This window comes from Strongylocentrotus purpuratus, unplaced genomic scaffold (assembly GCF_000002235.5).
Source record: "Strongylocentrotus purpuratus isolate Spur 01 unplaced genomic scaffold, Spur_5.0 spur5_scaffold_16, whole genome shotgun sequence".
Classification (NCBI taxonomy): domain Eukaryota; kingdom Metazoa; phylum Echinodermata; class Echinoidea; order Camarodonta; family Strongylocentrotidae; genus Strongylocentrotus; species Strongylocentrotus purpuratus.
In genome coordinates, this window is record NW_022145601.1 from 15,935,964 (window position 1) to 15,951,067 (window position 15,104).

Here is a 15,104-nt window from a genome sequence, read left to right on the forward strand (position 1 = left end):
GCAAAGGCCATCCGGGGGTCAAGGAGCGGGGGTCCAGGGGGCAGAGCCCCAGGAAGCTCAGGGCTTTTAGGCATATTTGATTACGGTCAGATGAGCATATTGTGACACTGGCAGGTCCCTAATTGGAGTGGGGTCCAGGGGGCAGAGCCCCCAAAAGCTCAGGAGTTTCAACTTTCAGGCATTAAATTGCGATCAGATGAGTATCCAGGGGGGCCTTGGTGGGGTCCAGGGGGCAGAGACCCCCAGAAGCTCAGGGGTTTTAGGCATTTAATTACGGCCAGATGAGCATCAAGGGGGCCGTCTGAGGGCCCTGGCGGGGTCCAGGGAGCGGAGCCCCTGAAGCTCAGGGGTTTTAGGCATTTAATTACAGTCAGAGGAGCATTCAGGGGCCCGCCTTTGGCCCTTGTTGGGGTCCAGGGGGCAGAGCCCCAGGAAGCTCAGGGAACAATCATGCCATTTCAGCAACACGTGTAATTCACTGGTATCGAATTAGAAATAAACCATGTTTAAATTTGATTTGGGGGTCAACAGCCCCTCAATCCCGCCCCTCCCCCCCACCCCCCCCCCCCCCCCCCATCAGTACGCCAGTGATTACAAGATGGGTTCATATCTGTAGCAGTAATGTCTTAAGTGAACAGTGATACTGTTAACTTTTTAATAAACAGTGTACCATATAATAAGTATTTAATAGGAAACCCAACTCAAATAGACAACCATACTCACAAGAAAGCAGAAAAAAAGAGAAACAATCTGATGAAAGTTTCAATTAAATCTGTCTAAATATAAGAAAGTTATGATTTTTTTAATGTTGTAAATTGTAATTGCTATACGTATCGCCGGACTACTTTCCCATCTGTTCCAACATATAAATGACTTTTTAGAGTACTTAAATTATAATATGATATTTTGAGTAGTGCCCCAAGGGCGAAGGACCTTACGAAAAAAACAGAAGTTAGTGCTATTTATGTACACGGCAAATGGGAGGGTTATCCATTCCACGTCCTACGTCACAATCCACTGACCAAACTACCAATTTGAGACTCGCATAGACTTAGTGATGCCTTATTTCAAACATTCATAAATAATATTGGTCCGATTTATTTAGAACTTTGCCATTCTGTTTCCCTTATTTTCCTGCTTTCATTCAAATCAACTTATTACAAGGGTTGGATTACCCTTTTAACATGAACATTTAAACAAATATTGTAGAAACAATTTAAAAGTGAAATAGAGTACCAGACATTCCACAATGCACAACATGTACATCACGTTCCACCAATAAATAACTACACTTACACATTGAACGTAACTTTAACAAAATATATGTAACTGTGAGTTCACCCACGTATATAGGATAACGAACGACAGCGCCCAAAATATTCATTGCTTCCCCAAGCCCAGACCGCAGGCGCACACAAAGTCTTCCCAAACTTCGGCTTAGTATAGTGACGAAGAAGGGGGTTAGAACGAACTCCACTCACTAGAATAAAACACACCTTTTTCATGTTTACAATAATTGTCATGCAGTTGCTAAGAGAAGAAAATAAACTGTACCTTAGTTTTGATCAAATGCAAGAGTTTTTGAATAAATCCTTACCTCACAAGTACACGTAAATATGAAATTCCAATCGCGTTTCCAATAAGTTCCATACAATAGCAGAATAGTCAGTGCATGTTGTGGTGGGGTAACACAACAGGTGCGATACCAATCGATAAAACGGTACCAGAGCAATTTGCGGCGAGCTGCGTGAGATCAATATTCCTGCGTTCCGCGAGCTTTCTAAAAAAAATCCTTATGCACCCCGTTCACTTTCGTTGTATAGCGCCAGCTTGCGAGCCCGGGTCAAAATAAAGTTTCAAAGCCAGTTTACGGTTGCAGTCTGAGCATGAACAGATAAAGGTCATTTTTACCAAAAAGGTAAAACCCACAGAGATGAATACTGGATATGCGCTCATGTAAGTTATGTAACATTATTCAATTATGCACCAACGCCAACGGTACATTCTAAGATACGCAGGTGGAAGTATTCTTTTCAAGAGGGCAAACAAAAGGTATTCATGAAGCACATCTAGGACTTTGGCAGTTATTATTCTAAGATGCTCAAAGTGAAACTTATCCATGTGTAAAAGATCTGTGGATATACGGGTCATTTGTACCATGTGCTATCTGTAAACTCCCTTATAGGCCATTTTTGTGATGCCTTGTTACAAAGTGTTTCATTTATCTGTTATGAATAATTATATTTCAATATTAAGAATCCAAATAGCATACATTGGGTGCTCTTAGGTAGGAAAAGCCGTACTCTATGTCCTGCGTGGCAACAACTTATTCGCATTTTCTGACTATAATACGTATTATAATCATTTGTAACATGATAATTATGTGACATTTGTGCATTAGAATGTGATTGCATTAGAAAATAGCTATCAAAAGTTACTCTATCTATGGTCTTTTGGAACAGGGGCGGCGAAGCATCTTTGAATGTGTGGAGGCACTAACAAAAAAGGGCACTTTCTGGAATAAAGGGGCACTTACAAAGCCAAAGGGAAACCTCAAAGTGAAAATATACAATTTGTAGACATTGGTAGTCCTAGTTATACCCCTACTGTACATTGTAATTAGATTATCAGGGATGATTTCATTGGTTGAAGCAGTGGCGGATCCAGCCGGCGGGAAGAGGGGGGCCCAATCCGTGAGAAAATATTTAGTCGTGACTCAGCCACCGGTGAATAAGCGGGGGGGGGGGGGGGGGGGGGGAGGGGGGGGGGGGGTAAGAGGCACTTTTTTGTTGGTCCAATTTTTCAGGAGATATTTTGCGCCGACTCAGCCAGCCTGTGAATAAGCGGGAGGGGGGGGGGGGGGGTAAGAGCACTATTTTTATTTTCTGGCCTAATTCGTGAGAACATTCTTTACAAAAATTCTTTTTTGTTGTTGTTGCCCCGTCAGCCCCCCCCCCCCCCCCCCCCCCCCCCCCAGTGGATCCTCGCCTACGGCGGATCCAGCCGGCTACAAGGGGGTGGGGAACCGCTTTTGTTTTTTGTTAAATAAAGGTTAACTTTACGTTATTATCCAATTTTGTTACCGTTTTGGGGGGCTGGGGGGGGGGGGCTGGGCCGGAAAAATCGCTACGTGGATCCGCCCCTGGGTTGAAGAAAAAAAATTGTATTAAATTAAATGAGAGCGAGGGACTTAAAACTGTCAAAATAAAAGGGGCACCTCAGATTTGGAAAGAGGCAATTAAAGAGGTGAAGGCCGGGCACTAATCAAAGGTGGTATAAGGGGCATTTCTTGTACCTCAGGAGCACTCACCTGAGATGAATAGGGGCACTTGTGAGAATGGAAAGAGCCACTTACTCAAACTAAAATGGACATTTGTCGAAACAAAAGGGGCACCTATGACCAGGCACGTAGCCAGAGATTAATGTTGTTTTTTTTTTTGGGGGGGGGGTCACATACATGTAATCGATCGAGGTTAAAAAAAAGGGGTCTAAAAAAGTTCAACCGATCTTGGAAATGTTTGGGGGGCACGTGCCCCCCGTGCCCCCCCCCCACCCCGTGTCTACGTGCCTGCCTATGAGACTTTGATAGAGGCATATATCAAACGTGTGGAAAAGGGCATTTATGAGAAAGGAAATCGGCTCTTATTATAAAAATAAAGGGCACTTGTTAACGTAAAATGGGCATCTCAGTCAGATAGAAGCAATTATTATCAGTGAAGGGGGCACTTATCAAAGCCTGGTATATAAGAATATATAACGGGCACCTATTATGAATAAAAGGGGAACTTATCTGAAGTCAAAGGGGCACCTTTCCTATGTAAAAGGGGTACTTAATTTGAGGGTTCTTGAAAAAGTGGGTGGGGGCATCGGGCCCCACCCCCGGCTTCGCCTACTCTGTCCAGGAGACAAAATAATTTGGTTATACAAGCCCTTGTTGACGATAGTGATGGTGGGGGTTGCGGTGGTGGTGGTGGTGGTGGTGGACTGGTGGTGGTGGTAGCGGGGAATATGATGATGATGTGATGATGACGACGAGGAGAAGAATGAGGAGGGAATGGAGCTGCATGGCTGAATCGGATAAATGATGATGACGATGATGATGGCGATGATGATATATTGAAGATGATATCTATGACGATGGTGGTGCTGCTGATGATGATGAAAATGACGTTGCTGATGGTCATGTTGATGGTGATGTTCATGATGATGATGGTGATATGCAGATGGTAATTATATAATTGGTGGTAATGATAATGATCGCTCATCATCATTGTGCCTGTTTGTTAAGCCATTTGACCACATTAACGATATATTATATCAATTAACGTTGTGGTCGTTTTGCTTATTGATTTGTTATTTATTAATTAATTATGTCTAAACAAGAGAACATATGCAGCAACATTTTTTATTCTTCCATTTCTCTCTTTCCTTGCTTTATTTTCTGTTGTCTTAAATATATATTTTGTTAATGATTATTTTTTATGATCTGTCAGTCGTCATTGTCTCTTTTGACCTTTCCAGCGCTCATTATACATTATCGTAACAAGTTTTCAAATTAAGGATTTATAGATGAATTATTATTCTGCCACTTTTTGGTAATCTATGTATGTATCTTTTTTTTAAAGTCGATATATTTACATGTTACAAAAATTATGTTTGTCATTATTTTGAGGGATCCACTTGTTACAAGTTTGTTTTCAATTCAATTCAATTCAATTCATTTATTTTTCCTCTTTCAATCGTTCATATTTACAATTATGATACATTTTAACATAATTGTATTCACATATTTATATACATATAGATCAATTTGCACAATACAATACATAAACATGAAATTGAAAGGGAAGGAGGGCCGACTAAAAAGCAGAGCTTGTAGGGTGTAAGCCCCCCTGTAAAAGTAATTATTATAAATTATTATTTTATGAGAAGAAAACAAAAAACAATAACAATAACTGATTCAGTAATACAAAAAATCACTTTTAAACGCAAAACATTGATAAATACATACATGTAAGTTGCATAAAGTCACACTACAAATTATATTTGATTGGGGAATGCAATGATTTTGCTTTTCAGTGGATCCCTCCATTTCCACAGGTTTATCTTTAATTTTTTTTTAAACCCATTTACTAGATATTTATGTATACTTTCTATTTCACAACAATTTCATATAAAATGTATTATATTATTGAATGTTGAATTGTATATCTGATTTCTTGTCAAAAATGACTGTTCTGTTGGAAATGAAAAAATAAAAACTGAAACTGAAACTGAAGTGAATATAAAGTCCCAGACTCCCAGTATTAATATTGTCACGTGCATGAGACAGCGATTTCTACTTATATTCTATTGAAGAATTTATACATGCAAATGCCCGAAATTAATGTGTGCACAATAATAAAGTGTGAAACGAACAACTTTTCTTTCCCCTCCTCGCGTGATTATTTCCATACCCAAATCTATGCAGCACAGCCCCCCCCCCCGCCCCCCCCCCCCCGCCCCCCCCCCCCCCCCGGTACTTGTGCGGTAGACCGTGGCATGACGCCTGGGTCTATATTTAGAAACACCAGCGCAGCTGAGTGTGTACGAAATGTAGGGCTGGGGATGTCCACATATTGTGACGCAATTTTGTCACAAGTGTGAGTATCCTTCCGCTCTAAAAATTTCTTGTCAAAATCATTATATCGTCGTTATGATTTACGAGTATATTACAATCCTTATTTTTCTTTAAAATGGTATAAATCTTGCATTTGTATAGAGAAGAGTGATTTTACTTTACAAATGTATGAAATTGTTGGGCCTATGTTTTTACCCTGCGCCTATTTATATTAAATGGTAATTGGGCTCGCCTTTTTTTGTCAACAAAAGCAAATCTACAGTTAGACGTGCGACGAATGTGAATTTACTGTACAAAACCGATTAACACTCATTTTTCCACATTTTCTGTAAGTTTTCTCTTGAAAATGAAGTGGTTATACAAAGAAGAACATCCCTTCGAAAAGAGGAGACAAGAAGGAGAGAAGATTAGGAAGAAGTACCCCGATAGAGTACCGGTAAGAAAAGAAACGACTAACATTGACAAATCACATTCACATTGCATTGTCATTGCCATTTCATGCATTAGAATTGGCAATGGCGCCTGGTGAGCTGAGGTAATATTAATAATACATGTCATGCTTTATCAGTGTGTCTGCATATTGTGTTGTGTGTAGTCAATCTATAATAAAGCGTTCAACTAGAGTCTAAATGATTTTTATTTTATTTTTTATAGAATGTTTAGCCCCACTCTGAAAATCTTAACATGGTGTTTTTGAGGAAAACAATCACAAGTCCACAATAATCAATATTTCTGCACAGTAACAAATCAGTGTTTATTCGAATAGTTCCTGCTTAACTTGACCAATCATTTGTTGTCGGAAGATATTTATGATCAGTGTAATATTACTTTTGTATTCAATGTTTTGATCGTGATAGGATTAATAATGATGTGAGTTGAATACCCTATAAAATTAAAACTGACAATCTTGACAATATCGTTATAAACTCCAGGATCAGGAAGCTCCGATGCCCAAGTCGTTGGAGCTCCAGAGCCAGCTCATGAAAACGATTCAAACAGCGGGTTGGGTCAAATTTTTTGCAATGTAAAGAGTTAGTAATTACAATTTTGACTTGCCATGTTTTCCGACTCCTCTGGGCATACGTCCAGCCACTTGAAATTATAACTTGACGAAGTCTTGGAAAAAGGGTGATTCCTCGTCCTAACCCGACGATTCTTACACGTTGATCGTTGATTTAACATGGCAAGGAGAAATTACGTATTCGCAGTAGCGGTGCAACAAATATGAATATTCATATTATAGAGCACCATTCACTCGAAATTGCTGAATATGCATGAATCAAAGAGACCGAGCCCTTCTCAACCTCCTTGCATATTCAGTAATTTTGAGCTAATAGTAATAGCGCTCTGTATCATGAATATTCATATTTTTCTCCGCCGCTTGTTATTTTTTTCGCCAATGCCAACTGCCAAGTCCAGCATGTCTCTGCCCGACAGTGGATGAAACAGTCAACCATCTGATAGGGGCATGTCCCCTATATAAAAGCAAAAGAGAAGACTCCATCAAGAACCTACCAACTTGTATTCACCACCAATTGCAATCAGTTCCTCCCCATCTCTCATGGCTGACGTCAACACAAATCTCATCCTCCTTTGGGTCAACGATAACCCACCAATTACTGCCCAGGCCCTGGATTACCATGTTGCATTCCTAACGTTAATCCTGGAAATGCACTGTAAATGATCTTCTGTAAACAAAGCAGCTCCTGCATGAGCTGTCATTACCACATCTTGCGATCTTTTACCCCTATTATATAGTCTGCGTACTGGTTTTCTTCATTGAATCACTCTGCGAAGAATACAACTCCGCAGTTTTCCAAACCGGGAGAAAATCAACTCGAAGAAGAAGATAATTTGAAATTGCAATTGAGAAATTATTCTAGGGCTATAAGCGCATATAGGGTCCATGGTTGACATTACAAACTGGATTGAAAATTATTGTCATGCAATAGTCACCATAGCCTTCCGATATAAGCATGTTATATTCTGTCATTTGCATTAAGAAAAATGATTGTCTTTCGTGTTAGCATGTTTTATCAGAGTGTATACTTTGAACATTGTACCTGAAGAAAGAAGGTCACCTACAGTATATGCTGTTTTTTCATTTGTTTTTGCTTCTGACAGGTAATTGTAGAAAAGGCAGCCAAAGCAAGAATAGGAGACCTTGACAAAAAGAAGTACCTTGTACCCTCAGATTTAACAGGTAATTGGGAATAATTTGCATTCAATTCAATTCAATTTCCAACAGAGGTATATTATTACATGAAATATGAAGAAAAAAATGTATGTGCATAATTCATTTTTTCTTGGTTACATGTAACTATACAAATACACTTTGAACATAAGGGCCATGTAAGATAATAACATGAATCACAACATCAAATGAGTATGATAATGATGATTGATGATGTCCATCTGTTTCGCATTGAATTTTCTTTTTTTAATATCCAAAATGTAACAACTTTTATTATCGATGTGTTCCCTTGTTTATTACGTATACTAAATCCTGACAAAATTATTGTAGGTCGTCAATAATCACAGGGGTTGTCTCTCCCCAAGCATAACAACCATGTTTTTTGAAATACCAAGTGTGAAGGATATACAGTAATTCTGGGAAGGGGGGGGGGGGCAAATTCTCCCCACCAAGAGTACCAAAGGAGTAATAGGTTGAATCCTCTGTTCCTCCTGCCTCCACGTAGAAAATACAAACCCACATAAACATCAATGGAGTGCAAAATACTATCTAATCATCGCATTATGTTGTGGGTTTTTTCTTCTTAAATGATGATTGAATGGTTTAGAATTGATGTATTCCATATGTATTTTCGAATGGAGTTAGAGTAAAGTTATTATTACTTATTCATAACAATCTTGTCATGTCTTTTTCTACCCATATGGCATTACAATGTACAAAGTGCCTGGGTATGAGGGCTAGTCAAGTATTTTGTGGATTGTGAGGGTATGGCAATGCAATATTGTGGATACTGAGCCACTTTTGAGTACCATTTCTACAACGTGTCTACAATATGGTAATAATTAGTTGTGCCCAGTTCTTTGAACATGAACAAAAATATATAATTTTTGACATTTTTTGATGATTTTTTGTACATTGCAGTGGGCCAGTTCTACTTCCTGATCAGGAAAAGAATTCAGCTGAGGCCTGAGGATGCTCTCTTCTTCTTTGTCAACAATGTCATTCCTCCGACCAGCGCCACGATGGGACAACTCTACCAGGTGGGAAACTAATCTCAAAATAAGAGTAGTGCTGGTGTCAAATTAAGTTTCCTTTTTCGACCATTCAGGGATCTGTTTCACAAAGCCTTTTCTCAATGACAAATGGCAAAATTCAGTGACTAATCTGCTGATAACCAATCAGAAGCAAGGATTTCACTAGCTTATAACAAAAACTGTCAATCTGTCACTGATGACAAGTTTTGTGAAATGGGACCCAGGTCAAGTTTATGACCGATGTTGACTATTCATATTGTGACATGATCAGGGATTGTCATGTGCAATGATAAGTTACTGCCGCTGCACTACTGAAGCAACATTCAGCAATGAAATGAAGCATAGAGATAATCTAGAAATGCTGAAATAACGAAAAGGGGTATTGCAAAAATACAAAATATGTTATTATGGAATACTAAAAATCATCAACTTTATTCCAATTTGATATTAAATATTGAATCCACTGTTATATTATCATAATTATGTCACCGATATGAGAATATTTAATGATATGTCATCTTCCTATGAAAATTGTGTTTTGTTTACAAGATTATCAAATGTTTGTTGACAATATCACTAAAACAGTATGATACAAAGTTTCTGTTTCCACTAGCCAAAACTAATTGTACATGTAGATATGCTTGTTAACCTACTAACTTTACATGTACTCTCCTTCCCTCCCTCCCCCCCCCCCCCCCCCCCCCCCCCTCCCCCTCTCATCCCTTATGTTTGAAATAAGAACATTTATCCGCTTACAGTCTACATATGCAAATTACAAATAAGGGATCGGACTTGATTTACAAGCATTGTGTTGATTTTTAGTTTCCTTAATTTGGGGAATATTTTGATGATAAATTCATTGTCAACTTGCCAAATGGGGCAAATGATACACAAATCAATTTGCCACTCTGACATTTGTGATTGCCTTCATACAATTGTTGAATATATTTTGTAAATGTTGTCGTAAGAGTTTAATTAATTGATTTGTTTTCTTCTTGCTATTTGTTCATTTATCTTGATGCAGGATCATCACGAAGAGGACTTCTTCCTGTACATAGCATACAGCGATGAAAGTGTGTATGGAGCTTAAGATACATGTGCTGACTAACAATGGAGCCCCCAAGGCTGGCTGCTCAAGTGCTCATTATTGATATATGAACTCTATCTGCCCTATGAAATAAAGGGAGAATAAAAAAACATAAAATGAAAAAGCTCTGAAAGTATAAAGAAAAAACAACCAAAAACAAACAAACCATGTATGTAAATGTATAATTTAAAGGGTAAGCACTAGATAGAATTGCACCCACTTTGTATAACCCCCTTCATTGTTTAATTTCATAAGGCCATGCGAGACATGTATTGGTCTTGTTTTGTCTTGTGTGAATTTAATTGGGACTTTTATTGAGTGTATAATGTATATAGGAATGCAATAGATGCATTGATATGTTTTAAAATTTATATTAAGCAGTTTTAGACATGTTTATTCTGGGTAAATACAACACACAAAATCGTACTTTTGTCCGTGTTATTTCATTTTAATTTGTTTGCACTTTCTGTACATGTACTTTCATGTATCATGGTGCATGCATGCATCAAATTTAGGAGCTGTATTGGCAAAAGCATAAATCGTGAGCGAAGAATGCACCAAACTTTGAACCAAACGAATCTGCAGCCATTAATGGCTCGATGGTTGTCCATGTGAAAGCAAATGTGGTATGTGTAGACTTTCCACACATTTTTTTTATTTATCCAATTGCCTTGTGTCCAAAGTGGCGGAATCACAAATTTGTGACATAAGTAGCTTGTTCACATTTGTGAGTCAGAATATAAAATGCAATATGTAAAGTGTTTGTAATTACCCCCTTATCATACACTTTCCCCCAAAAAGAAATTCCCGCCATTTTGTATTTTTGCATGAAATATGTAGTCTAGAAAAAACGTTTTATTTGAATTTAACAGAAATTCAATTTTTTTATTTTGCCATTTTTTTATAAGTTGAAAATAGCATGATTGTTGGAAGAGAAACTTAAAAGGTGAGCATTAGGATGTTCAGATGATATTACATAGATATTATTTTTTGCATCTATTTAAGGGGTTTTTCTTCAAATTTTTAATGGGTTTGAATTTAGCTTGTTGAGATAAATATTTTGTGCTGCAACTTAATATTATGTTTTGATTCTGGCCTTTTCTATGAATCTCCATTTGTTCATTTTCACCTCTCTTATTTTTTGGCCCTCTTTTTATTTCTACACTTTTAGTAGGCACCTCTTTTAATTTTTGTTTTCTTTCTTTTAACATTTCATGGTCTGTGAAAGGCTTAACCAAATTAACCCATGGAACCCCTTATTTTCATTGATGGTCTTATAAATCCATTTATTCAACATATATAGTCAATCAATTTGATGTATTCTTAGCAGTTTTCACTTTCATCTCTTAAAAAAATATATATCTACATGTACTTGAATAATACATGTTTGAATGCATGCCAAATCACATTCATCACGTACATCACGTACATGTGAACAACTTACAGATCTTGAAAATAAACCATTAGTGGTAATTGTAATAAAAACGTAATGTGAATCAGTATTCCAGCTTTTCTTGTGCAAAAATACCATGTTTATAGCCCAGTCTGACAACTAAAAGGAGTCCTTGTGATAAACGACAAGACTTGTCGAAAATTTGCCAGCATCGCTCTTACATTCTCAATTTAGTAATCAAACAAGGGTTACAGTCTTGGTTTCTACTGAAATAAAAGTTTAAGAATCATAACAATAGGATTGATTATCTACATGTAACATTATTGCTGTCACTTCAACAAAATGTTTGAATGTGTATTTCCTTATAGGCTAGCTTTAATTAACATTCAGTTAAAGAAAAAGAAGTGTTTGTTCTATCAGTGGAGAACTTCCTGTATGATTCAGCCAGCTTGCTGCCTGAGAGATGGAAGGGCGCAACTCACACCCTGAAACGTGGACTTGGCGCCCTTCTTGCTCTCGGCAAACGATTGCCAAAGGTTCAGTTGGGGAGTAACCTTGGTAGCTTTTCACGAGACCATCATGCGTACAAGTTCGCAGACAACTCGTTGAAATGCGTGTATGTGATATAACACATATTTCAGTGGGATGTCTGTGAACTTGTACTAACGATGATTTTGTGAAACGATGCCATGACGTGTATTCACTCACACATCCTGTGACGATTTTACAGAACCTTTGTAGCTAATGAGTACATGCAGTGCATTCAGTCAAAACCAAACGTAAAAATTTCTATAAAAGAGTCATAACCCAACATAGTCTTCTAGCGAAATCGTCGAGCAGTGCATTTTGTGTGCATCTCCCATGTAATGTGTAAATGAATATGGTAAAAGCATGTACATAAATACATGTCCTCCTAAACCGCTTAACAAATTATGCTCTGAAATGTAAAAGCAAAATAATATTCTATAGCTTACATGAATCTGTTCATGCGACTTATAGAAATAAAGAGTCACATATATATAAGCAACTCCTCATGACCATTCGTACATGTAGTTGTCATTATTGTTGTTATGTTCATATATGTATCTTCACAATATTATATTATTGTTTTAATTCATATTAGTTTTTTATGCAATGCAGCAACTTGTAAATTATTAATGTGAGATGGGAATCTAAGACAAAAAAAAGATATGTTAAAGTAGTGTATATCTTGCTGTTAAATAAAAAATTACATACAAATGATGTAAAAAATCTTGTTTGAAAGAATTGTTTTCTTGGGTCATGACTCCTGTACATTTTACATAATTCTGCCAAGTATTTCACACGTGTACATGTAGCTTATTTCAATAACAGGATATAAAGAAAGAGGTAGACCCCTTCAACACAAATAATTCAATTTATATGCATGATTTATGTAGTTGATTCTACTCGAAACACCAACGCCCCCTACCTACTAGCTGCCAACTGAAGATGGCATGCAAGTTTGTTGATAATGCTATCTTTAGCGGCTTGCAACACAAGGTTGAACAAGGTTAGGGAATATACAAATTCTGGACTAATCCATGCCCATACTCTACCACAATGAACAAATAATGTTTGTTTTTCTAATTCTCCCTCTCGCCTCTCTCTCTCGTACTCCATCTCTTCACCAACTCTCTATCTCTCTCTCCCTCTGTATACTACCTCATGTCTTGTGCATGTACATCCACATACCCGGTATACCCCCTCCCTCTCTTCTTTCCTCCCCTGTCTTTCTATCTTACTCTCCCTTCTCCTTACACCTCTCTCTCCCTCTCTCTTTTGGTATATATATATATATATATATATATATATATATATATATATATATATATATATATATATATATATATATATCTCTTTCTTTCTTATCTGTCTCCCTCATTTGATTATGGTATATCTCACAATTCATTTGTACCGGGTAATCCTGAACTGAACAGGCGTTAGTATGTATGCTGAGTAGTAGAAGCAGTTGTAAGAGAGAGAGAGAGAGAGAGAGAGAGAGAGAGAGAGAGATGGAGTACAATTCAAACTTGCTGATAAAAAAATAATTACACAAATTACAGGACTGAAAATTATCATTTTGAACAACAAATTAAATACTTTTAATGAATTTACATTTTGTCTAAAAATACATTGTATCTGAAGCCTAATAATATCAGGGGTCTCTTTCATGAAACATAAAACATAAGTGAGTCTCATAAGCAAAAAAAAATGTCTATATAGCAAGGATTTTCATGGCTAACAGACCATATCATACTGTTGTAAATGACGTTTGTATAATCGTAGGATAGACAAAATTTCTGTACATACTTGTACACTATTATGTACCAGTAAAAAATTTCTTGGAATTGTAAATTGATATCTTGCAAAGCTCAGTTCAAATTACACCAGTACACTAGGACAAGGAAATAAACGAGATTACAATTACAAACGAGTTCCAATGTTGAATGAAATCCTACACTTGAACGACTGAAGAAGTACATACTGGTAATAATAACAGGAAACTATTAAATATATTCTACTGCTCTTAACGCAAATCATCATATCCTTACCCCGGCTTTAGCTATGACTCAATAATGAAGGTGCTTAAGCATTCAAGGAATTCCTTGCTACCGGGTACCCATTTTCTTCACCTGGGTGGAGAGTGGTGGAGAATGTCTTGCCACTGCAATAGACATAACACTGGCATAACTCAAACTGCTAACCATGTGATCCAAAGTTAAGTGACATATCCACTAGACCACTACACCTCTATACGTATAAATGTCTTTCATTGAGTCTTCCAATAGGTCTTTTCTTCTTTAGTTTCCAGTTAAATGTTCTTTTAGTGTCTCTGGTGTCTAAAACCATCGTTATGTGGAAAATTTCATACAAATTTAAAAGTTACATGATTCATTATGAAACAAACATATCCTTTCCAAAAAATTTCTACTCCACAGAGATGAGAACATTTCTCATTTTGAAAAAATCTTTACAAAAAATCTTTACAAAATAATAATTCATATTACAAGTTTACAAAAAATGCTTTTGAGATTAATTGTATGAGAAGGCTTCTGCATATCCACTACTATTTGCATACATCCAACAAGAAAGTGAGAGAGATAACTAGAGTTATATAGGGGAACATAATCATCTCATTACAATTGTGAAAAGAAGACAGTTACAGTGGTTTGAGCATGTAACTAGATGGAAGAATATCTTGGCAAACACCATCTTGCAAGGAGGAACTGATGGGAGAAGTAATTGGGGGGGGGGGGGGGGCACTCCAACTAGGACATGGACTGATAAAATCAAGCAGTCGATGTGAACGTCATTTGAGCAGCTAACTAGAACAGCTGAAGAAAGGAACTTATGTAGAACCTGTGCATCAAGGTCCATTTCATTGTCACCCCAACAGCCTTCAAGCTATGGGACATATATATATATATACATGTATATAGATAGAAGTTTACAAACATGCAGCATTGTGTGTTTTTCAATGACTTACTGTACATGCACCTCTCGAACAATAAATCTGGGAGGATTGGTTGGCCATTGCAAAACATTTCTCCTTCTCTGACCGTGCCTACTGCTGCATAACCGCCCTAATAACCAGAAACATTTGCATGCATAAAGAATATTCATAAGTGGTAGAGTTTGATGGAATATATATGCTGCAAAAAGTAGCTGGGGTACGCCATTTCATTTCATTTTATGCAATACCCTGAAAGTTCCTTGACATGAAAAATAACCTGTTAACAATGATATCAATGAGG

At 37.2% G+C, this 15,104-nt stretch overlaps 1 protein-coding gene across 1 annotated transcript; it reads left to right on the plus strand.

The window, feature by feature from the left end:
• Positions 1 to 5,861: 5,861 nt before the first annotated feature.
• On the plus strand, positions 5,862 to 12,579 carry LOC105447194 (gamma-aminobutyric acid receptor-associated protein). Its single transcript, XM_011684963.2, has 4 exons — positions 5,862 to 6,056; positions 7,745 to 7,823; positions 8,736 to 8,854; positions 9,873 to 12,579. Exons 1-4 carry the CDS (start codon positions 5,967 to 5,969, stop codon positions 9,936 to 9,938), a joined length of 354 nt encoding a protein of 117 aa, XP_011683265.2. The 5' UTR covers positions 5,862 to 5,966; the 3' UTR covers positions 9,939 to 12,579.
• Positions 12,580 to 15,104: the final 2,525 nt, after the last annotated feature.

Bases quoted from the DNA above. Each gene is read 5' to 3' on its own strand.
- LOC105447194 (XM_011684963.2), top strand. From the start codon at position 5,967: ATGAAGTGGTTATACAAAGAAGAACATCCCTTCGAAAAGAGGAGACAA. The intron at 6,057-7,744 runs GTAAGAAAAGAA...TGCTTCTGACAG, and splicing joins AGTACCCCGATAGAGTACCG to GTAATTGTAGAAAAGGCAGC. The intron at 7,824-8,735 runs GTAATTGGGAAT...TGTACATTGCAG, and splicing joins TGTACCCTCAGATTTAACAG to TGGGCCAGTTCTACTTCCTG.